The 26,067-nt window shown below is 39.1% G+C and overlaps 1 protein-coding gene across 2 annotated transcripts in view; it reads left to right on the top strand.

The window, feature by feature from the left end:
* The window catches only part of TRABD (TraB domain containing), a 31,933-nt gene extending 7,161 nt beyond the window's left edge, over nucleotides 1-24,772 (top strand). Inside the window, exons 1-10 of one of the 2 annotated variants that reach the window (XM_063155421.1) lie at nucleotides 4,461-4,499; nucleotides 6,643-6,721; nucleotides 9,085-9,221; nucleotides 9,359-9,525; nucleotides 10,386-10,526; nucleotides 13,008-13,118; nucleotides 14,493-14,632; nucleotides 15,898-16,070; nucleotides 17,677-17,788; nucleotides 20,342-24,772. In XM_063155421.1, coding sequence (XP_063011491.1) covers nucleotides 9,391-9,525; nucleotides 10,386-10,526; nucleotides 13,008-13,118; nucleotides 14,493-14,632; nucleotides 15,898-16,070; nucleotides 17,677-17,788; nucleotides 20,342-20,516 — 987 coding nt within the window. In that variant the 5' untranslated portion in view covers nucleotides 4,461-4,499; nucleotides 6,643-6,721; nucleotides 9,085-9,221; nucleotides 9,359-9,390 and the 3' untranslated portion in view covers nucleotides 20,517-24,772. Of the gene's footprint in view, nucleotides 1-4,436; nucleotides 4,500-6,642; nucleotides 6,722-9,084; nucleotides 9,222-9,358; nucleotides 9,526-10,385; nucleotides 10,527-13,007; nucleotides 13,119-14,492; nucleotides 14,633-15,897; nucleotides 16,071-17,676; nucleotides 17,789-20,341 lie in introns of those variants that run through there. The other variant, XM_063155420.1, reaches the window with a different exon arrangement.
* The last annotated feature ends 1,295 nt before the right edge of the window (nucleotides 24,773-26,067 follow it).

The raw sequence follows: 26,067 nt of genomic DNA, 5'->3' as shown, positions 1-26,067 counted from the left end.
TGCCTATCAGTAGAGATGAGTAATGGCTAAATTCTAGGTTTGCAGTTTATTTGGTGGTCTCAAAAACTCCTGTTGGGTTCCGAGGTATTTCAAGAGTTGGCAAAAGGGCTTAGTTTTTTCACATGTGTATGTATAAACAACAGTTTTTAATGGCCCAGTGAATGGCAGGTCTCCTCAGACTAACAAAGATACAATAAGCACAAGAATTCCATTTGCCTGGGAAAAAGGTGTTTGAGGTGGAGATTCAATCATCATTCAATCATCAATCACCCTTCCTTGTTTCTTCTAGCTCCAGGAATTTTCTTGGTAGTACTCCAACCAGGAGAATGAATCCCTGATTCAGACAGTCTCCTGGCAGATAAGAGAACAGAAGTTCTTCCTGATCTCTGATCTTTGAGTGCCTAAAAGCTGAGTCTCCCAGTGCATCTGAAAGAAGTGCACTGTCATGTCTGAGATTTTCAGTGTATGATATGTCTCACAAGAGGCTCTTCCAGGCCTTTGAAGTAGCTGGAGGAGGGGAATTTGATTGGTTTCACATGTTCATGCCAAATCTCATGGTAAGTAGAACTTGAGGTTATGAGATACTGCAGTGTACTTATTATGGAACACTGTAAATAATTGTCTGAACAGTTTTTTTGCCTGTGGCTTTTCAGCTTGGGATTGAATTTCCTTCTGTTCCCTGGCAAGTTCTGCAGACCGCCTCTTTTTCACAAGCACCTCATCTAATCTTAGTGATCTTTTTCTCCCGGAGGAGCAGTGCTATGTGTGGCACTTTTGAATGATTGTGAGACTCTTCCCTGCTTGCCAAAATAGTTTAAAATTCACCTATGGGTGAACAAGCACAAACAAATTAGATGCCTTGTCACCTTGTGTCATTTCTTTAGGAAAGTAAACTTAAAAAAAGAAAAAAAGCCCAGAACACAGGTTAGAAAATTGAACTCCAGGAAATTTTGAAATGCATGGATGTAAATTGTTCAAATGATGCCAGAGTTTGATCTGAATTGGCCCCTTTTCTTACTATTGGACATGGTGAAAGGCAGTGCATATGCATTTGTGCACTTCAGTTGGTTATCTGTGTAACAGCAAGGTACATTTGGTGTTCTCTCAGAGGCTTCAAATTATATTGCAAATATCATAGCACTCACATACCTTGTGTGAATACACAGAAGTACAAGGATAGTGTCTTTCATGTGGATGAACTAGATCAGCCTGGAGTCCAAGATATTTGACTAATTCCTAAATACATGGACTTTTGCCAGTGCTGCTGAGGAGGATGCTGCTAGCTGAGTACCCAGCCTTGCCTGTACTCTAGTGAGTCTAGAACAAGACTTCTGCATGGAAAATTTCAGCTCCAATGTAACTTGAGCAGATCTAAGCACCTGAAAACAAGGGCATATAATCCTGGATTGGAAGGGATCTTCATCTAATTCCAACCTTCCTGCAGCTGACAAGCTCCTGTAACTAGACCAGGTTGCTCCAAGCTCCATTCAGACTGGCTTTGAACTCTCACCGGGGTAGGGCATCCACAGCCTCTTTGGGCCTTCTCTTGCTGGAGACCCCAGAGCTGGACCCAGCACAGCAGGTGGGGTGTCACCAGAGCAGAGGGGCAGCATCACTTCCCTCTCCTGCTGGCCACGCTGCTTTGGATGCAGGCCAGGACACAGCTGCCTTTCTGTGCTGCAGCTGCACATGGCCAGGTTGTGTCCAGCCTCTCATCCACCTGCACCCCCAGGTTCTCCTCAGCAGGGCTGTTCTCAGTCCCTTCATCCCCAGCCTGTGTTGATAATGGGGCATTGCCCCAACTCAGTGCAGTACCTTGTACTTATTAAACCTCATGAGATTCCCATGGACCCACTTGTCCTAAAGGAGAAAGATGGCAGACTTGCCTGTCATTGTGGCTGCACACTCTCTCATCTGGCCATGGAAGTATTGTTCCATGGATTCCCTGGAGCTGAAAACTGCAGTGAAACAGTGAGCTGGAAACAGCTTGTTTTCTCCAAAGGTATAGGTCAGTTAAAAACTGGTGTGAGTTAGCTTGAGTAAACTTCAAAGATCTCTCCCCCAACCCCACCAGTATCAGATATATAATTTAGTTAGTAGTGAAAATGGGATGATGTTTTCTAAAATGTCACTTGGTGGGAAAAAATACCATGTAGTGCTTCTGTAAAGGAGTCTATTTTTAAAACAAAACTTGCACTTCATTAGTTTGAAAAGTAGTCTGTAGATAAGAGACATATTTTCAAATGCCAGCAGACCTTAATCAAGTGTAGAACTTTAGGTTGTATTTAGGGCCAGCTGATTCACTGACAGAAAAACTCTGTGGTATTTTGCACACAAACCAATTGAGAATCAAGCCTAGAGCTGAGCATCAGAGTATTGGTACACTGAGGGATGCTGTAGTTGAACAAGTATTTTCTTAAAGGGCAGTTGGTTTCAGTATCTCTGCTTCATGCTGTTCCTCAAGTTTTGGTGCTGCAGTTCTTTCTGCAGCTGTTTAATCATGTGAACTAAAAATGCCTTGGTAGAGTGGGGGGGAAAAGTGGTGTTTTTTTAAACTGAGCCTGCTTTCCAGTGTGGTTTACTGTCTAAGCCAAGTAGTCAAGCCAGTCTGTCAAGACACAGGACAGGATAAAAAGAGGTACTGAGTTTACTTAACCCCACAACAGAGAGACTGTCTGGAATGAGGTTTCTGTGGGCTGGTGTGTCCCAGTCAGGTTGCAGGTGTCAAGGCAGGGCTTTCCTTCTGCTGGACTGCTTTAGATCTGTCCACACTCGTAAATTGGGGAAGTACTGAAGCAGAAGAGCAGTTCAGTTTCACCTGCCATTTGAGCTTACTCTAACATCCAGATTTCCTTGACTTGACTCCTTGGAAGGCAGGAAGGTCCTTGTTTTAAAATTTTGCCTTGAAGCACAACAACTGGAGTGCTTCTGTTGCCTATGCAGACTTCTTGCATGTTTTTGAATCGTTTGTTTTAATGAACCTCTTGGACTGTGTGCAGTGTGTATTTTTTTGTTTTAATGAGGTATTTGCCTCGCAGCTCAGGAGTTGTGTCTGTAGCTGTTACCTGCTCAAGCTGTGGGAATCTGTTGGGTTTCATGGGGATTTTGCTCTAGAGACCATGCAGAAGCCAGGGTTTTGGCCACTCTGCTTTTTTCTTGCCCAGCCTGCAGCTGTGATCCCAGTTTGCTGGCTGACCATGAGCAGTGGATAGCCAGAAGGCACAAAATCCTGAAATCCCTCTGCTGCATGATGGGAGATGTGCCAGTGGACAGAATTACACTCACTTGCTTTATACTGCCCAGGCAAATGCTCTTTTAAAGAAACATATTTTAAGCAAAGCTAGAAAGTAAAATGGCTTTCTAGAAACCAGAATGCAGAGCACTGATCCAACTGCAGGAGACTTTTGTATTTGGGGAAGGGGGAGGCTTGCCATTGCCATCCCATTTGTGTGCTGAAGTGTGCTGTCACCCAAATGCCAGCCAGCTTTTCTCCAGCCTCATCTGGGCAGGAGCCAGACTTGTCTGTCCACTCCTCAGAGCGGGGCTGCAAATGTATTCCATGAATAAGTTGTTCAGGAGTGCTCTCTCTCTATTTAATAAAACAAAACAAAACACTGATCACATATACTGTGAAATAGCTCAAATGGAGGTAGCACAAAACACTGCAGTAAAGAAGCAGCACTTTTTTGGAGTGCTTCAGTATTAGTGATGGCAGTGAGAATAAGCAGAATGAGCTCTAGTCATGCATCCAGTGTCTTGTGTAGTCACCTCAGGGTACCACCCAAGTCCAATCACAGCACTCTGCCAGCAACAGGGACAACTTTGGACTTTCAAGATTCCTTCATCCCTATTGTTAAACTAAAACATGGAAACCATTCAGTAAGGGTTTGAAAACCCAGTTTCACGGGTTTGTCACACAGATACTAGCTGACCTTCTAACCCTGGCATATTTATAAATATGTGTGGTCACATGATGCAGATAAAACAACATGTATGACTATAGTTGAATATTAAGATTGTGACTGCTCTCATATTCTGTGCAGCAGTAAAATACTAGAAATATAGATGATTCCTAGAATCTGCCTAAAAACTGTCTTGATGTAGTTAATATGAACTAGACAGAACTACTGACTGAGTTGAGTGAGATTTTTGCTGTTGCAGAAACCGTTCTCTGGCTTGAGCCACCTCCAGAACCGTACTGAAACAGGCTGGTTTTACCTGGGGGAGTTGCTGTTGGTTTGTTCTGGTTCTCTTAATGGCAGTAGAGTTGAAGAGGTGACATTTGTGCCTCTTCACTTTGCTGCTTTCATTACTCAACCTTTATTAGAGACCATAGAGACATATATATTTTTTTTTCCCTGGACAATTCTTGAGCAGATATTCTGAGTCATGCCAATAATTTTTAATTCTCTCCCATTTGTTTTTGCTTCTTGCAGTTCTTGTGTGGTTGGTGAAAATAAGCCTACGCTGCAGAAATGCAAGAGGAGCAACAGCCTGAGGTAGGGCTTGGAGATGAAGTTTGTATCTCAGTACAATTGCAGGGAAGATCAAGAGTGAATCAGCCAGGTTCTTCCACTTATTTTGAGCAAGTTCTGCAAAGTCTTAAGACTGAGAATGCTGGTGTGAGACCCCTTTTAAAATGGGAATGGAGAGCTGAATGCTATTTTGCTTAATACATTTAGGTTCTTTTCAGGTTCTCTTTCCCTCCAGTTGCAAAAGCTAAAATGGATCTTTTCTATTATTCTACTTGCAAGTGAGGAATTGCATAAAATCGCCTAACCTATGAGATTAAACCTTTAGGAGGAAAAAGGTTTTGTGAGTGAATTACAGAAATTGATTATATACAAATAATCTCATTGTACATGGCTGAAGTTCCTTGCCATATTAAACTGAGATTCTTTTTCTATCCTTTCTCTTCCTTTCCTTCTTCTTTCATGTCCATGTATTTCAAAACCTTTTTCTGGTATAATAGGTGAAACTCAGGAAATTTTTATTTCATGAAGTATAAGAATGTCAGTTCTTTTGTCCAGTTAATAGAAAAAAGGACAACAGATTCCTAACATGGTGGCTTAGTGCTGTGCTCATTGCAGTGTTGTGATGTTGTAATGACAAAGCCAGCACAAGTGATAGGATTAATTCCATATGTTACAGATGGATAAATTTTTCCAAAATATTGTTGTGACTAGACTTAACATATGCAAGCAGTAGTCAAGCCATATGTTGTGATCAAAAGCTGAGCTGGTGTTAAATTAGATTTGTGAATGTAATTGCAATTTGCAGTGTAATTGCAGTTTGCAGTTGTCAATGAACAGACTTCTGCTTTGTAGTGAAAGGATGATGTGTTGCTGTGACTATTTTAAACTTTGCATTATAAAGCTGTTGTACATTTTGGGTTTAGTCCATGAAATGTATCATAAATTTTTCCTTGCCTTCAGTGGGGCCACGGTAAGACTCAGGATTTATTTTCTCAAAATTCCTGTTTGGCATTATGGAATGCAAGAAGAAAATAATTACTCTTATAGAAAGCTCTTAACATTTGGGTGTGCTTTGTACAGCCTTGCTTTAAACCTTACCAGGTTAAGTGCAAAGTACATAAACCAGTCATTTTAGCTAAAAAGCTGATATGCATCAGGAGAGGTTGGCTGCCTGCTTGCTGACTCATTAATATTGTCTTTCCTTTGGAAAGTACTTAAATGGTGATGGATTCTCATCCTGTCTCTAACTTTTTGACTTGGTGTTGTTCAGAAATTCCAAATTCTTCCAATAATCATCCTCATTAAACTTTGAATTAAGGTAGTTGCCTAAAGGTAGTTTATAATTTAGCTTTCCCTTACTTCTGAGTCTTTTCTGCACTAACTGTGCCTCTCTTGCTTGAATGACATTGGCTGAATAACTGGAATTATTTAAATACTATGCACGGGTTATAAAACTTGCTATTTAATTAAAAATCAGAAAGGTTTTTGTTAGCCAAAGACCTGTATCACATACTTCTAGGGATAATATTGAAGAGTCAGTCTTTGTGAATCTTTTCAATTGCCTTCTGTTCCTTTAGAGAGCAGAGCTCTGCAGGTGCCTTGTATCTTTGATTTCTGATAGGTATAAAGTCAACATGTGCATGAATTTTGTAAGATTTGATGTGCATATTGTGTAATTGCCTTATTCCAAGAAATACTTGGCCTGACTCTTCTAGAATGGATGTGTTTAGTCTTGTGAGTACTGATTAACTTTGTCAGACTCCTGACAGACAAATGCTGACGGGTAGTTGAGTCAAATGGTATAAAATAATCAGTGCACATTTTAGTTCTCAACACAAAGTGCTGTAGTAGCTGTAGTACCGTAGTAATGTTAGAGATAAATTTGTTCTTTTTATCCAGAATCCCATTTATTTTAAAACTCTGTATCAGGTATAAATCTTATCTCTTAAAATAGGCATGAAGTAGTCCATTTTTATCTATCTCATACTCAGGCAGCTAGGAAAAAATAGTTGTAAAATCACAGATGTTTTGAATTGTGACACTGCTTAAATTATTTACTTGCTTGAACATTATTGGTAGGTTCAAATTGAGTAAACTCACAAAGGGAAAGATGTATTGAAACATTTCATTATAATTCCCAGCCTCCTTTTGAATTTGTTTCATACAGGCTGCTGCAGATCCAATGTCGTCCTCTGATGCACCAGGAGATGGCCCAAAGGGAGCACCAAGTATATCACAGAATATCTGTATGTTTCTGGTTGGGCTGGGGAGGGTGATCTTACTGGAAGGGGTATTCAACTAAATGTCCTTGCCTTTGCCTTACCTAAAAAGGACAGGGCTGCTGGCAAAAAAAGGAGATGCTAATGAAGACATGGCTGATTTAATCTGTTCTTGATTTGTTTCAGGGCCTAGTTGTGTAAATCAAATTGAGAAAGAGCAATGACATGTAGATTGTCAGTTTGCTGATCCCATACTTTCAAAAGTAAATATTTTTAGATTTAATAGGTACATTCAGCTATTGTTTTAAGCTTAGCTATTGCTTTCTAAGCCAGTGAGGCATGAGTATATGTTTGCTTTGACAGTCTGGCATCTAGTGATACAATGGTGATGAGTTGTCCCACATAGAGAGCTTTGCCCATGCTAGCATGATAATGTTTTGGCAAGACTGCAGGATGTGGCAAGTATTCCAACCAAAACTGTCTTGTGAAGCCCAGGAAGAGTATCTTTTCTTACCTGTTATTGGCAGGCTCAGATAATGACAGGCATTTCTCAAGAGGAAAAAAACAAAGGCTTCTTAGGATTTGCTTTATCTGTATTGATACACTGTTATTATATTAGTGTATCCGGTGCTGATTTGTAACAATAGGAGCATTCAGATTGTGCTTTCTGGCAAATAATAGGCTCTGAACCACCTTAGGGAAAATTAGTGTGTAACAATAACACTGCTGAATAATTCCTAGGGATCTCAGCTTTCATGGGAGCAAACACAGCTTTAACTAAAGCTATGCAGACCTAAAGAAGCAGATTAATTTTTTATGTGGCTTTTTTTCCAGGTATAGAAGTTGGTTCAATAAAAAACATAGCTGCTCCTGAAGATGTTTTCCTTAATTGTGTTCTTAAATTAGATTATAACATCTGGTGCTGTACCACTATCACATTTTTTCTTCACATGAAACATTATTCAGTCCAGTACTGAGGTGAAAGCTTGAAAAGTAAATAGAAATTACACCCTTTAAGGATTACCAAATGTGTAGAAACCACTTTCAGTTAGGGGAATCTGAATCATAAATGGCTCTAGGCTAGGAAAGTATTTGAGGCAGGTATTACACACACTTCCCCATGTATTATATTCTCCATTAGGCATCCACTTTTGATCATAGTGGGAGGTGGGATATTTGCTTAGGTGGGTTTTTGTTCATCTGCTATGGCTGCTTTTATAATTATGTGACTGAGAGGGCTACAAATGCAACAGCCTTACCTCTACTTCCTTTTTCAGTCATGCTTTTCTTACCTTCTCCTCAGCATCACCATCTGTTTTGGCAGCAACATTTTCATAGCTCAGACAGTACTGATTCCATCACACCATGTTCTTGGGTATTGACCATGAAGTAGCAGGTTGCTCAAATGCTAAGAAGGATATTGAAGAGTTGCTTTTGGTTTTTGGGTTTGGGTTTTCTCTTTTGTTTGTTTGGTTTTCTCCTAATTTGGTGGGATTTTTGGTTGGTTGGTTTCGGTTTGGGGTTGTCTTTTTTTTTTTTTTTTTTACATAAAGTCTTACAAGATTAGTCTTTGTGGGACACAGCTGGGGCCAGAGCCACACAGCTAAACCAGATTCAGAAAGTGAATGTGTGGTAGGAGGCTGTAATTTATCTGCATCTTTGACATCCTGCCTACAAACTGTTCACTAATCTTTTTTTTTTTTTTTTTGTTCCCCTGGGCTTATGATCCTATTCCAGGCTTCTGGAGACCACTTGAGACTTCTGCTAACTTGTGCAGCAGCTTGCCAGAGAAAGAGAGTTGGTTGGAAACAAAACTCTGCTTTCCTGCTTGATATTTTTTTCCCTAAGATGCATTACAGCTTTAAGATGACTCATTCAAAACAACTTTAATTTCTCATTGATAAAGAGTTTAAAGAGTTAAAGCTTCTGTGTCTCAGTCAATGAGGCTACCTGGCAATGAGCATCTGTGACAAAGCTGATAGATCCTCCTGTTTTCCCTCCAGGAAGATTGACATAGAGAAGCTAAATTCACTTTGTACCATTTTGATCTTAAATAGTTGTTGAATCTAGGGAAGAATGAATGAATTCCTGACCTAAGTATCTGTTGAGGTTTAATTTTCCTTTGTGTACTGATCCCTGGTGTGTTAATCCCAGAAAAGGCTAAGGTTGGTACTGTAGGTATCCTATATGTGCCAATATGTGGAGGTGACTTTGCCATCATATTCACACCAGTGTCCATGTGTTGCTATGGTTTATATAGATAAGAATCCCAAAATGGAACACTTTGGGTTTAGAATTTAAAAAATGCTTTTTTTTTTCTTTTTCTCTAATTTAGTGTATACCTTTTCTAAGTATTCTTTGCTTCTCTGTCCACCTCACCTGCCACACAGCTTCTCTCTTTCCCTTACTGAACTGCGTGGACAACCTGTCCCAGTGTCCACAGGGTAGGAAACCTGGACTGAGACCCATGCTTGGAGGCAGCCTCTCCAGTGATGGCACTCTCAATGATGTAGCTTCAGAATTGAATGTAAGATTACAGTGGTAAATCAATGGCCTTTTAGCTCTGCTCTGCTGTTTAGTGGCGACATTTTTATTTTCTGTCTCTACTTACCTGCACTTTATATCATGTGTGCTTTTCTTTTCTGTTTTTCTTTACATTTATAGCTGATGCAGATGCATTTAAAATCCTCCTGGAGATGAAGCTGAAGAAGAGGCAGAAAAGGCCTGCTTTACCAAACACTGTGACTGAGCTTAATACTGAGGATGGTTCTAAAGTGTATGTGGTTGGAACAGCCCACTTCAGTGACAGCAGCAAAAAGGATGTAGTAAAGGTAAATACTCAGTGTGAGCCCTTCAGCAGCATCTTTATAATGTTTCAGTTTAGCACTAAGTAGAATGAAGTCCAGCTCTCTGACTTGGTTCTGTGCTGTAACCTTCAGGCTCTGTTTTTTGTAATTGGCTGTTGGAGGGCCAACAGCACTATGGGATGAGAAGCAGACATTTACAGTAATAATTTTTCATGCAATACATTGGTCTCCCAGCTCAAATATTTTTATTTGCCCTTCAATAAAAAAGGCAGATACAGCATCAGTGTTGAAAGTAGAAATCTCACTAGTGAAGCTTACAGTGCCTGGATAGTATTTGGCTATAAAACCATCCTGCACAGCAATTGGATTCCATTCTCAAGCTGCAAATAGGTCTGAAGTCCTAGTGCAAGTAGGAACTATTTCATATGGTACCTCCTGCAAACTCTGCAGTTTAGACTGCCTTTATTCAGGAGGTAGAGGGGCAGAAATCTTGTAAGAAGCAGGGTTGCAGGGTTGACAGTTCTGGCACAAAGTGTATTCTGTCTCAGATGGTAAAATACCACAGAAAACAGTCAAATGAATTTTGTGAATGTGAAGAGTTCAACCTGAAGTGTTTCTTCCCTGCTCCCCTCCCCAGCACAGTATGTTCACCATTATTCTGTCCCAAAGCATCCAGTAACTAAGACATTTTGCTGTCACCTTCCTTAATATTTATGTCAATGCATAGTTATTTGGAGAACTCTTATTTACTATTCTGCTTTTTTTACTTTAAAATTACTATTGGAATGTGATTTTAAGGTCCTGTCTCTCTTTAAAATGTTGATATTGGCTGCATTTCTGTTTATTCCTTTCTAAAGCAGTATAAATAAATTCATCTTTTTCAGACAATACAAGAAGTGCAGCCTGATGTAGTTGTGGTGGAACTGTGCCAGTACAGAGTTTCTATGTTAAAAATGGATGAAAAGACATTACTAAAAGAAGCCAAAGAAATAAATCTGGAAAAACTTCAACAAGCTATAAAACAGGTATGATTCCTACAGTGAGAATTAAAGGTTTGTGTTGAGAACAATTTGTCAGATTGCAATCAAAACCAGTGCTCCCACCAGCTGGCAACCTAACACTGTTGATGTAGGTGAGAGTACTATTAAAGTGGCAAATCTAGGTTTGGGTGTTATTTCTGTTTTCAGATGGAGCATTGAGGGCTTTCTTTTCACAAGGGGATTGGTTGGGCAAATTGTTGACCTTGACAGGAGTCTTCCTGCATTTAACAGCTGCTCCATTTGCAGGACACAGGTCTAACTTTGCAATTGCAATGCTCTGCTAATATATTTAAATGTTATTATTATTCCTGCAATCTGCATCTGCATAACAACTATTAAAGAGCACTTAATTTTGGTATTTTCTGTTTAGCTGCATTCCTTCTTCAACCTAGTGTATTGCTCTTTAATTCCTACCTATCCACTTGTCTTTGGAGTAGTTTGTAATTGACAGTAGGCCCTAGAGGAAAAATTTGGGCTAAGAAGTGTGGGATTCTCTTCAAATTATAACTACTCTGGCAGTTTGATGTGGACAAGTCTGGATGTTTGTGCAAAAAAAAAAATCCCAAATTTTTTCAGTTCCACTTAGCTAGGTTGTATTTGAGTGATTTTAAGCTAGGCACAGTGCAACAACACCAAGTTGACTTAAAAGTGTCAGGGCACTTGATTAGAATGGCAGTGCTTGATCAGTAGTAAAGAGTTTGTGTGTCCAGTTGGATGAAGAAGTTTGTAGATTGTTATTTTGATTGTGTGGTAACTGTATATTGGAATTGCTTTATTGATGTAATTGGGGATTTCCAGGAGTGTACCCTCCCCTCACAGGAGTACAATCTGCATGCATGCAGAAGCCCTTGCAGTGGCTCAGGGCTGTGCAGTGCTCACACAGGGTCTCAGAGCTGGCTTTCTGACTCACTGAGGGAGGCAATAATGTGTCTTTCCTGTTTTCTTTGTTTATGCCCTATCAAAGGAAAAGACACTGCAAAACACTTGCATGTTGCATGAATTGTTGCATCTGTTTATCGTAGGTAAGGTGGATTATTCTGATGCATGTAGCCAAAATGCATGTGTCCAACAACTGGAACAGAATAGCTGGGGGTCTTCTGACTTTGTGAACGGGCACAGAAACTTTTTTTCTTTATATCAAAGCTAAATGCAACAGTTTATGTTGTGTTAAGAGGAAAAGGACAATGAAAACAAAATAGCAGACTTTTTTTCCTCTGTGATGTAAAGTCAGGTTGGCAACTTTGCAGTTACCACTTCCTACCAGGGCTTGAAGTGATCTTGCATGCAGACAGTAGAAAACACAGACTCTATTGGCTCCAAAGCCACAGAATACTGCAAAGATCCTTCCTGTTATTATAGCTCAGTATTAGTCTCCTTTCCTTTGTTTGCAGGAATAATGCAAATTAATAAAATTTGAACATTGGGCCTTTTAAAGAATTCTCGTATTTCTCTTATCTATGGTCTCAACCAAAAAATTCCCCAACCTTTTCCCTTTGAATCACTAACAGTATAGATTATATAGGGAAAACCAGGAAGAACAGTCCAACTGTCTCATGCCAAATGATAGTGTCTTTGTTTTTCTCTGATAAGCATCAGACCAGCTGGTAAGTTGCTCAGTTATGCCTTAGTTGCCTCCTCTTATTGAAGTGAGACAGGCCCAAAAGCTACACTAAAAGTCAAAGCTGCTTTCAATTTTTATCCTTAAGTTTGGAAATGAGGGAAAAAAGCCCAAATGGTGTCTTTTTATAACCACATTAAATATTAAGTGCAAAAAATGGATTCATTTGTCTTAATTGAAGCTGGAAGTTGAGCACAATGTTAACATGAAACATACATATTTGCAGTGGATCACTGGCATCCACAGCTTGTCAAGTAACTGCTGCAGGTTAAAACCAGACTTCCTTTAGCTCCTCCTTGAATTTCAAAACCCTTACAGTCTTTGCAGAGAAGTACCTGTTTGCTTTCCATTAAGCAAAGCAACATGGTGCAGACTGGTATCTGGCTCAAATGTGGATAACCTGGAGATGTGCAGTACCAGTTGGCTCAAACCAAACTGATAAGACAGGTTTTTTCTTCCCTTCTCCCTGGCTTCCTGCTTCCACTATCCCTTCTGTGTCCATACCACAAAACTGTTTAACCATTGAGTTATTCAGACACTTGCTTCAAGCACAGAGAGTAAATACAGACTGAAATAAATCTGACTATCCTTCTTTATTTTCTTAACCTATACACAATCAAAATGTACAAAAACTTGTACATTTTTGTTGCAAGGCAGAATACTTTGGCCACACAGTGAGGTAAATGATAAAAACTGACATATGGGCTGTATTTGATCGGTGCAATTGGCCCCAAAATGTAGCTTCAGTGCTGTTTCTTCATTAAAATAATTAATGGGTTTTTTCATTTCTGTGAACAGTGCATTCTTCAGCCTGTTTTTTTAGCATGTTTTTCTCCCTCTTCTGCCAGAACGGAGTCATGTCTGGATTGATGCAAATGCTGCTTCTGAAGGTTTCTGCTCACATCACAGAGCAGTTGGGAATGGCCCCAGGAGGAGAATTCAGGGAGGCTTTCAAAGAGGTGAGAACTTGAGATGCCTTTTCTGGGGTCAGATTACTGGCCTTTTGCTTCCAGAGCTGAACTCAATAAAACCATTTTGCAATTGCCTAGAAAAGAGCACTCTGGCCATACCTCTGCTGAAGCCAATGAAGTAGTAAAAATAATTTTTGACTTCAAATTGTACTTTTATGTCTACAAATCTTTGTACCATAGTGGTAGGAAAGCAATTCAAATAAAGCATTCGCTTGATGATATTTCTGAAAACATTTGTTTTCATTAATGATTTAGTTTCTTTTATATAATTATTTTTGAATTCTCAGTATTGATCTTGGTCCCATTGTTTGGTGGTGTCAGGCTTTCAGGCTGTGAAAAGCAGCTCTAAAGGATTAATGAGATCTGATTTGTTCCATTCATCTACAAAGATTGGGGAAGTCAAATATCTGACTGATCTGTTGGTCCTGTATGGTCTTTTAATGTCACCTTTTGTACTACTGCCAGCAGTGATACAGGAATTAAATCATAGCTGTGTTTTACACTACTCTTATTTTTTTGTTTGGGAATACTGAGACACTATTTTCTGTATGTGCATCCATCTTGCAGAATGTATCTTGCTATTTTAATGTAAATTATGCACTAGTAAGGAAATCTGAGAGACATTGCTGATAAATAATCTGGAATCATTTGTTATATTTATCCTTAATAAAAAGAAAACTTCTTTAAGGTTTATTTTCTTGAGCATTCTAGACCAGAATGAAACATTTTAAGTGTTTCCTATTTTAAGCAGGAAAGAAAAAAAATTAGCTCTGTCCTATTCTAAAGTGATTGCTGGAAATTTTTAAACAACTATCCATAGAAAAGAATTTTCTAGAAATTCCATACTGTGCTAAAATATGTCAGGGTGAGCTACAGCCAAGTCTCCCATTATCGTGTGATATCTGGCATCAGTTATTGTCTCATAAGCTCTTTCTTTAATATCTTTTACCATGACCAAATGTAAGGTTAATGATCCTGACAAACCCTAGGGGAAAGCAAAATGATGACACCAATGATGGTTCACCTCAGACTTCATTCAGGCCCAGATAGATATTGAGCCACACTGTCATCTTATATAGTAAATACTCAGAAGCTTTGTGCTTCAGTACAAGTAACCTCAAGGGTGTGGCATTACAATTTAATGGAATACCAACTGCATTGTGTAGTGGATTTATTCCTTTATGAAGTATTGTAGTAATATTTTGTAAATTTTACTTATTGCAAAGCCAAAATATTTTTTTATGTTGAAGTATGAAATATCTTGCTCTTTAAGATACCTTGTATAACACAGTAAATCATTAATAAGAATGTGCTGTGCTGCAGTATGAAATGCTGACTGGTTGTTTGTATCTTCCCTTTCAGGCCAGTAAAGTACCTTTCTGTAAATTCCACCTTGGTGACCGGCCCATCCCTGTTACATTCAAGAGAGCAATTGCTGCGCTTTCCTTCTGGCAAAAAGTCAAGCTTGCCTGGGGCCTTTGCTTCTTATCTGACCCCATCAGGTATGAATAAGCACCCCATATGTTTTATGTTTGGGGTGGATTATTCAATTCTTCAGTTTGACTTTAGTATGAGGGTACCCAGCCTGATGCAATGAAATTTAAAGTTAGTGAGAGGGATGAATATACATACTATCCTGCAATAATATGTATTTTTGAAGTGAAGGCTGTCTTTCTGATCTTGTCAGGTCTTTCTTTGTCTTTCAATGGATTACTTCCAGGTGAAATGTAAGATTTGATGCTGAAGAATTTCTAGTAAGATTTAAAAATTTCTTTAAATTATTATTTTATTATGCAAAAAAATGAAATCTTTCTCACTACTGTGTGGGGATATTGTAAATAAGAGAGTAAAGGCTTCAGTGCAATAATTTGTATATTCTTAAGAGTTCCACATCCAGCCATTAACATGAGATTGGATGGAAAATGAAGTAATAATTCAACATCAAAATTGTCAGTCTGTTGATGTTTCTGGGTCTGTTGAAAGCTAGCATTTTTCCTTTACCTTGCCCTGCTGACATTTGTAGTGTCCTTTTCATCTTGGAAACTAAAGGAAGCCTGTTTGACGTCATTCTTTGATAGACAGTGATGCTAAACCAGATAATGTCATTGCCACAAGCTATGACCCACAGCTAGGGGTGCTAACAGAAGGGTTTATAGCATCTATGAAAAGAATAAAAGCTCATTACATTTACTCCTGCAGTTCCTTTTTTGCATTTCCTGCCCGTTTGCTATTTTTCTGTTCTGCAAATTGGTGTATAACTTTCACGGCCCTGTGATTGACCCTGGGAACCTGCAGATCTTTCTCCATGCCCTCAGACTGTGCATTACAGTGTGCCTTTTTCATTCCTTAAGTAGAGTATCTGTGTGTTCAGTGATCAGATCTGCTTCCTCAGAAGAGCTGTGTGTAGGCTCTTCTAAGCTTATTGAAGCACACTGAAAATGGGGCACCATGGTAACTCCGGCCTCTGACGCCCTAGTGGTTTTACTGACTTGAGTTGCCAACTTTTAAAGTGGGAAAGGAGAAAATCCAGTTGAACTGGCTAAAGGCAAGTGACCTCTTTTCTTTCCCTTTCCTTCACTGCAAAGGCATTGTTAGGTATCAAGTTCTACAGGTTTATGGAGATTATTTTCCTTCTAGAGAGGAAAGCTGGGGGAAGAGAACTGCAGACTGTGTTTAGTTGTAACACCCAATTGTTTTGATACATTAGTTTCTCTATGTTGACCTTTAAAAGCGTAATAGATACTGAGAAAACTTACCTTTCTTTCAGTAAAGATGATGTGGAGAAATGCAAACAGAAGGATTTACTGGAACAGATGATGGCAGAAATGATTGGAGAATTCCCTGATCTTCATCGAACGATTGTCTCCGAACGAGATATTTACTTGACCTACATGCTGAAGCAAGCAGCAAAGCAGATAGAACTACCTCGAGCTTCAGAAAGTAATTGTTTTAAAGCAGAGATTATAATCAGCAAGGTGTTCTTTGTGTACTGGTACAAAGTTCAGTTCTCAAGGAATTTGGGATGTTCAGTTCGTGAATGCCACATGTCACATAAGATACAATGCTTAAAAAAATTAAAAAGGGCTTCTGTTGAAACCACCTAGAGCAGTAGACTCTAAATTATGTTTCCTTTCTCATTGTGCTATTTAAAACTGGTAAGTACTAATTAGCCAGACAACCATTTCAAAAGGCAGGGGTCTAAGTATGACAGCACTGTATGGGACTGTCATCTATCTTGCTTGTCCCATTTTCTCACCAAATTCATTGTTGTCACTGGCTACCGAGGGTCTAGTTTCTTGATAAGTTAATTCTCTAATTTCAGTACTCTTCATAGGTTTTTTTTTATAATTGTAAATTGGGCTGCTAGGAACTTTGATGATCTGGCAGTAATAATCATATGTGACTGCTATTTCAGCAAGGTATAGGCATATAGAAAAACAGTACTTTACTAATCTTTGGAAGTATTCTGCTGCCATATGTAATTGGGATGCCCTTCCTATAGATAAGCGTACTGAAGTGTGCTACCTCTTACTTAATATCTTAAGAAGATAGTGTTTGTTCTGCACTTTAGTGCAGAACTGTTGCTGCAGTTCTGCTTTAGAGCAACTCTAGAGTAGACTGAGAAAAAGAAAACTTAGAAAAACTAATTTGGTAAATATGTATAATAGTTCTATGTTTTCAATACAGATTTGTTCCATTTTGAGGCTGGCTGCTCTTCACGTTTACTTTTTTCCTGGAAAAATCAAGGGTGAATATTTAAAGCAAAACAGTAGAACTTGTATTTTATATTTATATATTATGTAGAATTTTCCTCATAGGAAAGCAGCCTGATCATTATTCCTTAGAAAGTTTTTTGTGAGTTATTTTATTGTGGCACAGTGCTATATTTCTCATTGGGGAAAACTTCCAGAAGCCACATTTTGGGTGTTATGAAATATGGATGGTAGATGGGAGGTGAGGGTGAGAGCTGGCACATGTTGCATTGGTCTGATGGTTGCTGGCTAACTGCTGGATGTCTCTGGCCTGGGTTTGCAGTTGCTGAGGCCAGGTCTCTAACAGAGAGCTTCAGAGGAACAGGTGTGGTCTGAAGCATTGTTCTCTGATTGTGAGCCCAAGTCTTGTTACACTTTATGTGCCAAGTGCTGCTGTCCAAAGTGGCGGAGAAAGTTCAGGAGACAGCAAAGACCAGGGATGTTCCTCTTGAGCAGCACAGACACATGACCTACACAGAGAAGGAAAGAAGTTAATTTAGCTTGCATCTGCTGAGCCTGTCACCCTGAGGCTGAAGTATGAGCACTGGCTAGGTCTATTTATTAAATAATTGGTTCCTGAAAATCCAGAAACCATGCTGACTTTTTCAGAGTTTCAATGAAAGAGGCAGTAGGTGAGATCAGTATGCAACAACAGGGTTTCAATATGTGGTAGTGAAAGCCCCTATATCTTGGAAAAATCAATTTTGTAGTCTCACACATTGGCTACTTCTTTATAGCTTGAAATATAGTTCTTTTACAGATATGTTCCTTTCTCTTCATCTTTCTTTTCTCAGATGAACCTAGAAAATACATCCCAGCTGTTGTAGTTGGTGTTGTTGGCATGGGTCATGTACCTGGGATTGAAAAGAACTGGAATTCTGACTTAAAGATCCAGGAAATAATGAGGTAACAGTTGTGCTTTACTACATGTTGATATAACAGCTTCTTTTGCTAAAAATCTGAAGTTTCTTTGTAGTTTTTTTGGTTGATTGTCACAGCTTGAAGGAGCATCTCTGCTGTCCTCCCGGCCTGTCAGCTTGCTGACTTGCTATGCAGTGCTTGCAGATTGTGCTGACAGCAAAGAAAAAATCACAGGAAAAAAAAAAGTTGAATATGGAGGGTAGTAGAGATGAGAATATGCCCTTGCCTGGACAGAAAATTAATTTAAGTCTTCTAAAATGAAATTCAAATGAGGGCTGTTAAAGATGGTGAAACCAGAACAAGGGTTTTAGTCTAACTTAGGTAAATGTAAATCATTGGATTTAAAGCTTTTGTTTTGTCAGGACGCTGCTGGTTCTGGCAAGCTTAGTGTTGCAGTTGCTTGTACCCTATTTTAAGTGTTTGTCTAAGTAATGACTTGTTTTAATGTGTATACCTAACTAATTATGAGCTGGTTCAAGCCATGTACCTTGTGAACTCTTGCTTCAAAGTACCTATTAAAATGGACATATATGCTTTGTAACAGACAGAATTGAAGAACCAAAGCATTCAGACTATGTGTATCCCATAAAGCCACAAAGGTCAGGCTTCAGAAATACAGGAGAGATTATAATATAACCCAGTAGTATTTGTCTGTGGAGCTTTAGGATTATGGAGTCTTTCAGAAATTCACACTTTCCTTATCACATCTGTTTGTGGTGTTAATGTAACCACCTCACTCATCTCTTCAGAGGCAATGAAAACCAGAAAAGACTGAGATCCACATAAATGTTATATTTAGACATCTAAAATATGATTTAGAGAGACTTTTGTTTCTGGATTCAAGAATGCAAAGTATAGAAGCTCTGCGTAGCCATTTCTAACTCTCTTTCCAGGCTAAGCCTCCCCTGGAGTCACAGACTAGATGTCCATTTTCCTCTGCACCCTCACAAATAACCTGTGTAGTTGTGTGGTGGCTGTTGGTTGCATCATTGACAGCACAGAACTGAACAGCCCAAAGACCAAATGCATGTCTTCAAGCCTGCACAGAAAGTCCTTCTCATCAAAGTTTAGGCTCTGACTTGATTGCCTTTAACATGCCAGTGCCATAACTGAGCAGAAGAGTTACTAGTATTTTACACAAGGCATTAATATTGCATTAACTTGATTTTCTGAAATAATTTGAAGCAAATGGCATTCATAAGAGTGATATATTTGCAAATTATTTTTCTTTCAACTTTCTTGCCCTTCCTGCTGTTACACTGCAGTTGCAGAGCAGAGTTAGGGCTTTCTTTTGTGTGTTTAGTGTTCATCACTGCTCTAAGATAGCAAGTTTTTAAGATTTTCTCAGATATTTAATTAAGTTTTAGAAGTTGGAACATGAACTTGAAGATTTTCTGGATAAAAGCATACATATATTTCTAATTTTTAAGTTCATGCATTGAACCTGACTCCAAGCCTGACTTCAGACCTACTGTCTGCCACAGAATATTTTGAGTAGGAAGGGATGTACAAGGATCATCGAGTCCAGCTCCTAAGTGAATAGCCCATACAGGGATTGAATCCATGACCTGGCCATTATTAGCACTGTGCTCTGATCAGCTGTTATTAATTGGTTTTTTAAAATTGTGGTGAGGTATTAGAATTGAGAAAGAGTAGATGGAGAAAGGTATAAGAACATATAAAGAGATGCCTTTACACCATTCTTGGATCAACACATACACTTTTTTAAAACTCTCCTCTGTGTTGCTGTAATGTGCAAAGTCTTACCAGTGATAACTTTTCCCTAGTTTGAGCACATGGATCTAAACTCAGTCTAGTTGTATCCTTATCTCAGCACATTTAACCTGGTTTGAGAGCATCCAGTGTTTTTGCACTATTGTAGCTGATTACTTCTGAGTACATTAGAAACTTTTTCTGGATATAAATAAATGATAACTTGAGGCTCCTCTGAAAGTTAATGGAAACCTCTGAGTTGCCTGTGAGAGGATTATGAGTTGCTGTGGGTGCAGAGGGGATACAGGGCTGCACTTGCATGTGGCTGTGCTCTCAAAGTCAACTTTATTGGGAAGGTAATATTAACTGCTTCATATGCCCACAGTGAGACTGACTGCTTGACTGTTGGGGGGCAGACCTGGTGTGCCTGTTGTCCTCTGCCCTCCTGGTTCAGGTGGCCAGTGCAGAGGCTTCCAAGCGGCTCTGTGAAAATCTCAATATTTTCTTTTAGTATACTTCAGAAAGTCTGAATATTGACTTAATTATTTTAGCAGGGTGATGGACAAGTAAAGGTTCCTAGCCATGAAGAGTGGCATAAGTAGAAGGGGCTTTGTTAGTGTTTATTAATTTTTATTGTTATTTAATTGTATGTAGCCCTTGAACATGAAAGAATACATTGTTCATTCATGATGCATCTGTTACGTGAAAATTTCCTGCACTGGGAAGGAAGGGGAGAAAAAAATCCCTTTTCTTTCTTTTAATTGGAAAATGCCTACTGTTTCCAGCTATGCAAATATTAATATTGTTTTCTGTCTTTTATTTCAGTGTGCCTCCTCCATCAGCTTCAAGTAAGATTTTCAAATTTGTTTTAAAAGCAACAGTGTTTGGACTGCTGGGATACAGCTGCTACCGAATAGGTCACAGGACAGTTCAGTTTGTTCTCTCAATGCCAGCAACACAGAGCTATCTTCAGAGGCTGACAGAGATGCCTCAGCAGTGAACAAGCAGTAGAGCCTCTCTGTGAAGAAGGTGGCTGAAGAAAGGGCGATGGAGGCAATGCATGAACTGGACTGAAGGATGAGGATTCTAGTCAGACCTGATTGATGCTGAGCAACACTCAATCACTATATAATAAAAGATTTGGTACTGAAGTTACACCAGCTATGATCTAATTAATAGTTTTGATTCTTGATAGGTGTGTTGCATGAAACCAGATGATTCCAGATTGAGGTAAAAGAAATGTGTATCCAAATTATATATATATATTATATATGCATACTATATACATGTACACTATATATATGCATTGTATATAATATATATATATAAAACTGATGATGTAGTACAGGCAGCTTAAAGGGTGTGTGTTCATGGCTCCTTTACAACACAAAGTATCCTAATCAGCTGCATCTCCTCTGAAGTTCAGGGACACTTGAGTGATTCTTTCCTTTTTTCTTAGGTATAATAATACCAAGTGTTTGTTTCTGGTGCCAGACACTTTTACACATAATTTAAAGGACATCTTCTCAATGTGTGTTTTATACCTAAAACATTTAGGCTTTTTTTAAACGTAAGAGCTTTCCAGAAATTTCAGAATTGTACAGGCTGTCATACGTACACGGCTCAAATTTTTTACAAGCCTTACTGAAGAACAGGAATGTTGCCTTTAGATTGCATCCCTTGTTACCACCACCAGTTGAATTGTCTTTCTCCTGCATAGAGAAGGTGTAGCCACCCCATCAGAATGCAGTGTGGTTTGTGTCAGATGTTTACAGGACACTCTGTTCCTTTAGCTTATTTAAACTATTATTTAGCCAAATCCTGCTGGTTCCAGTATTGTAAATTTAAGAGACTAGAACTACTGTACAATTTACTTTTGTTTCTCTGACCTTTCATATTTGGCATAAAAAGCCTGGAATTAACCTGCCCCTTGTTTTTGCTACATGAATATACTTTATTTATCAATGTAATTTCTTGGTGGATGAATATTTTAATCTATTTAATAGGAAAGCAGTGTTCAATTTAGTTTTTCAACCCAATGTAGCATTTTATTTGGATTACCTGCTATTTATATGCAGAATTATGGGTACTACAGACTGCTGTTACTTTCTTTTTTAATTATCTGGAACACTCATCCATCATCAATCTTTCTTTCTTTCTTTCTTTTGTTTTTTTAATCCTAGCTTCATATTTCATTGGAATTTTTTGGTTCCTTCCCTTTTTATAGGATTGTCAGTGATTGTAAAATGCTCTTGGCAATCAGCTAGTCCTGATTCAACAACAGAGATAACATTGTCATATCAAAGTTAACCCAATGTATTTGAGTGGAAAAGTCCCATTTGCTCCTCAGGCTCATACACAATTGCTCCTTGCTTAAAGTGAGGTTTCTATCTGTATTAATTTCTTTTGGGAATGAAAGATGGGAACCAATATGTGAGGCAGGAGGAGGAAAAGGTGATGTTGTGTTTTGTGTTTCATTGTGGTTTTTCAGTTGGTTCAATAAAATCCAGAAACCACTTTTAATAGGGCATATTTCCAAAGGCTTGTGTTGGAAATAGTTCCATACAGTCTTTGTTTGCTAAAAGTATGTACATCTGTCTTCTGTACAGTATAGTCTTTTTTGAGCTTTTAAATTTAAGGGCCTGATGCTCCTCTCTGTGATGGCTTTGATATTGCTGGGAGTTGGTCTGTCCATGCAACCTGATGCTTTTCTGGCTTGCTCTTTGAGAACTGTATGAGTTCCAGTGCAGCAAATGATTAAAGTGCATGTTTATCTTAAACCTTACTGAATCTAACCCGATTCTACAGAGCTCCTAAGGTGATGCTAGGTGCTCTTCTGGGTCTGGGCCTTACAGGTGTCCAGGGAATAAATCTTAGCAAATGAGAATGACAGCAATTCATGCTTCTAGGACACAAAGTATAAATGATAATACAGAAAACAGTGGGGGCAGGTCCTTTTATTTTCTATTTATTAGTGCTTAAGAAACCACCAGCCATCTCTAGCAAGAGGAGAAGCAGTATTTATAAAGAATTTATAGAATAGTAGAGTGACTGCCTAAATTTTGATTCCTGTTTTTTAAAAACATTTAATGTATTGTTTACAATTAAGCAGTACTATCTGAATAATTCTATTACGTTTTATGTACATTTTTTAAAAGATGAAAGCAGAAGCTTAAGCTCACTCTTCTCCTGTCTTTACTGACATACCAAAATGTTGTTCTGTTGGTTATTTTCTTGAGAATATTTAGCTAGTAGAATTAAATATATGGATATTTTGCTTTAAGTTATCTACAGATTTTTAAAGTATCTGCAGCTATTTTAAAAGTTCTGTAGATCTTTGATATCTGTGCTCAGGTAATTTTACACAAAGGAAAACAAATCTAAGGTAAATTTTAGATAGGAGCCTTAATCTTGGGTGGGACTAATGCTAAATGATTGTCATGGAGCATTCTTGTACACTTTGTTTTATGCTTTTTAGCCAAAAGTGATTACCATCTAAGGTGTCCATTTGTTATTCAGTTATACTCTCCAGTCAGTACCTTAAGTCTATTGTTTCAATCTTTTTCTTTTTTTGTTTTATTTTATTTTTTTAACAAACCATATCAGCTGATTCTTCAGAGAACTTCTTGGAGAATTTGCAATTTACCTTCCCACTGTTGCAAATTGGCAGATCATACGCATGCACTGTTTATTCAGTGGCACTGGAAAGTGGTGAATTTGCAGAACTAACAATTCTATTAATCCATACACAGATTCTTGATGTTGTGTATTCAATGTGTTGTACTGTTTATATAACATAATCCATGGTTTAGGTCCATTCTTTTCTGTTCTAGTCAGTCCTTTCAGTGTTAGCAGCATCCTGTAAAATTTAAGTATATGTTGAATTGTCCCAGCCCCACCTCAACCTTATGAAGCCATATTGTATTTTTTTGGTGACATGTACATCTGTTTTATGCATTTGTACATGTGATGTAAATTTGAAGTATTTTTAACAATGTGTGCCTTTAAAGTGATTTAAAGTAAACAGCAGTATGTTCTATTATATAAAAAATAAAATATTTTACCCACCATTTCTGTTGAAGGTATTTATTTTCCTAATTAACCAGTATTTTTATTAAGAGCAAACACTGGTTAGCTAGATCTAGTACAGGATAATTCCACCATCTAACACATTTTCCTGGAGAACATTAGTTGGATTAATTATCTTCTGCTGAGTGTAATACTGGAGCAGGGGAACTAGTTTCTCTACCTACCCCATGTAACTGGTTAAGAGGAAAAGGATGAGTTTCCCTGCCCTACTGAACACACAGGTAGACTGCTCAATGTGAGAACCTAAATTCAGAGTTCAGAGTTAGGCATGGTGAGTTGACTTTGTTGTTGTTGCTTTTCATGACTCCAGTGCTCAGTCTTGCAAGGAGCTGACAGCTGTAGTCCCAGTCCAGCAGAGCACTCCAACGTTGGCTTTACATCAGGCACAGTCGTTTGTACCTAAAGTGCTGTCCTCTGTGTGGGAAATAGATCCTTTAAGTGCAAAAGATGTTGAATCATGGCAAAGAGCTTTATCTTTCAAATTGACACGGGTAAATCAATATGACCATTACTTAAAAATATATATATTAATACAAAGACCCTGTATTCATATATATGATAAGCTGTATTCCATACAGATAATGTATAGTCTGTGTGTACCCTTTGTCAATCAGTGGTCCATCTTTTTTGATTGTGTGTAAAGCAAAATGCAGCCATTTTTTCCTTGATCAGGCAAAGTTCCCTCCAGTTGCAATTGGAGCCGTGGCTGCAAAGGATTGCTGGTAAAACCATTTAGGTGGAAGGAAAAAAACTTTAAATACTGTAGTGCTGTCCCTGGGAGTGGCAGAGGACACTGCAAGCAGCTCTGCTCTGGAGCAGTGCTGGCTCAGACAGCTGCCTGCTTTGGGAGCATATCCTTCACCAGCATGACGTTGCACACTGCTGGCCCACGTCACATTTGAGGTGTCTTTTCTATACCAAATACTGAACAAAATTTAAAAACTGACTTTTTGAAGTGGATTCAAATGTCTGTTTCCACTGGAAGCTGTATTTCTGTGTGAATTGTAAAACATCTAAAAAGAGAAACATATCAAGTTACCTCTAAGTGCCAGGCAGTGGGAGCTACACAGGGAAAAGAAACATCACGTTCCCACTTGTGTAACTTAAGATACTCATGTATGTATTTCCCTATTTCTTTTTAAAACTGAAATAAGCTTTAATTTTAGACTTGAGTGTTTTAAGACTGACATTTTTGTAAGATGTGGGAGTTTTTAAGTGTTGGCAGGAGAAGGGTCACTCATGTGGGGCTGACTGATGGACAGACTTCAGTGGGGGACCAAGCCCGTGCTGTAGAAAGAGGACACATGGAAGACATTTAGCACAGGACAAAAGTAGCTCCAAAGATATACACACCTGAAATCAGTCTACTGTCTCTTTGGGTGCAAAAATGCACCAGCTGTGCATGTCCTCACACCAGCAGGTCGTGTGTCCGTGTGTGTATGGGAGGACTCCAGGAACAGCCGAAGCAGCTCTCCTGTTCAGCCGCTCCCAGCTGAAGAAGCTGGCTGGGGGCTGTGTAGTTATCCTCTCCTTCCATCATTTGCCTTGTGCCTGCTGCAGAGACGAGCTTTCTGTATTCCAGGGAGGCAACAGCAGCAAAGATGGGATTACCCTTACCCTCACTCCCAGCGGAGAAAAGGCTGGGAGCTGGGGGATGTGTACTCTTTTCCATCACAAGCCCTTGTCCTTTGAGTCCTGACGCCTGACCTGGCTCTGGCTCCTCCTTGGTAGCTCCCTGCTGGGAGTGACTGTGCTGCAAAGTGAGCAAACACTTTTGCTTGTTGGATGTTTTATCTGTTGGTTTGTGTAGGAAAAGCTCTAGTGATGATAGGGGCAGGGGGAAAGATGCACACAGCTACTTTCACTCTTGCCTTAATCCAAGATACTTGTGTGTCATAACTAATGTATGAGGGAAAGTGGAAAAAAATTATCCCAGCTAGGTGACATTATTTCAGTGGTAAGATCAGTCCCTGATTCTGGCTACAGAGATGATTTACAAACTGGACAAAGTAATGAAAAGCGATATTTGATTAGAGCGGGCTGGTTATTACTGTGATGTGTCTCTGCAGCAGCTAAGCTGCACATCTGCTTTCTCCAGGGCCTGCAGGAGAGCTGTGTGGGCAAGCCTGGCAAGGCTGCTCAGGTTCGTACAAGTGCAACAGGGTTCTGGGTGTGCATCACCTGCCACTGGGCAGCTCCTCTCCCTCTCCCTGCTGCCATCACCGTGTTGTCTCTCTGCTATGGTTACACCCCAGTTCTTTAGAGCTGAGACTCATGATTGAGTTTAGTTGGAAAGTACAATTAATAGTAATAATTTAGTGCCATCTACTGTCTGCAGATGGTTTACCTGCTGTGTCCGGCTTTGAGTGGAGGCGTCCACTAGACCCTTCAGAGAAAGTAAATGTGCGAGCCTTGGGGGGATTTGGTCTTGACCCACCACTGTGATGGCTGCTATTAATTGA

The sequence above is a fragment of the Melospiza melodia genome, chromosome 4 (genome assembly GCF_035770615.1).
Source record: "Melospiza melodia melodia isolate bMelMel2 chromosome 4, bMelMel2.pri, whole genome shotgun sequence".
NCBI classification, from domain to species: Eukaryota; Metazoa; Chordata; class Aves; order Passeriformes; family Passerellidae; genus Melospiza; species Melospiza melodia.
Note: the sequence above shows the minus strand (reverse complement) of the source record. Positions and strands in the feature narration are given on the sequence as shown.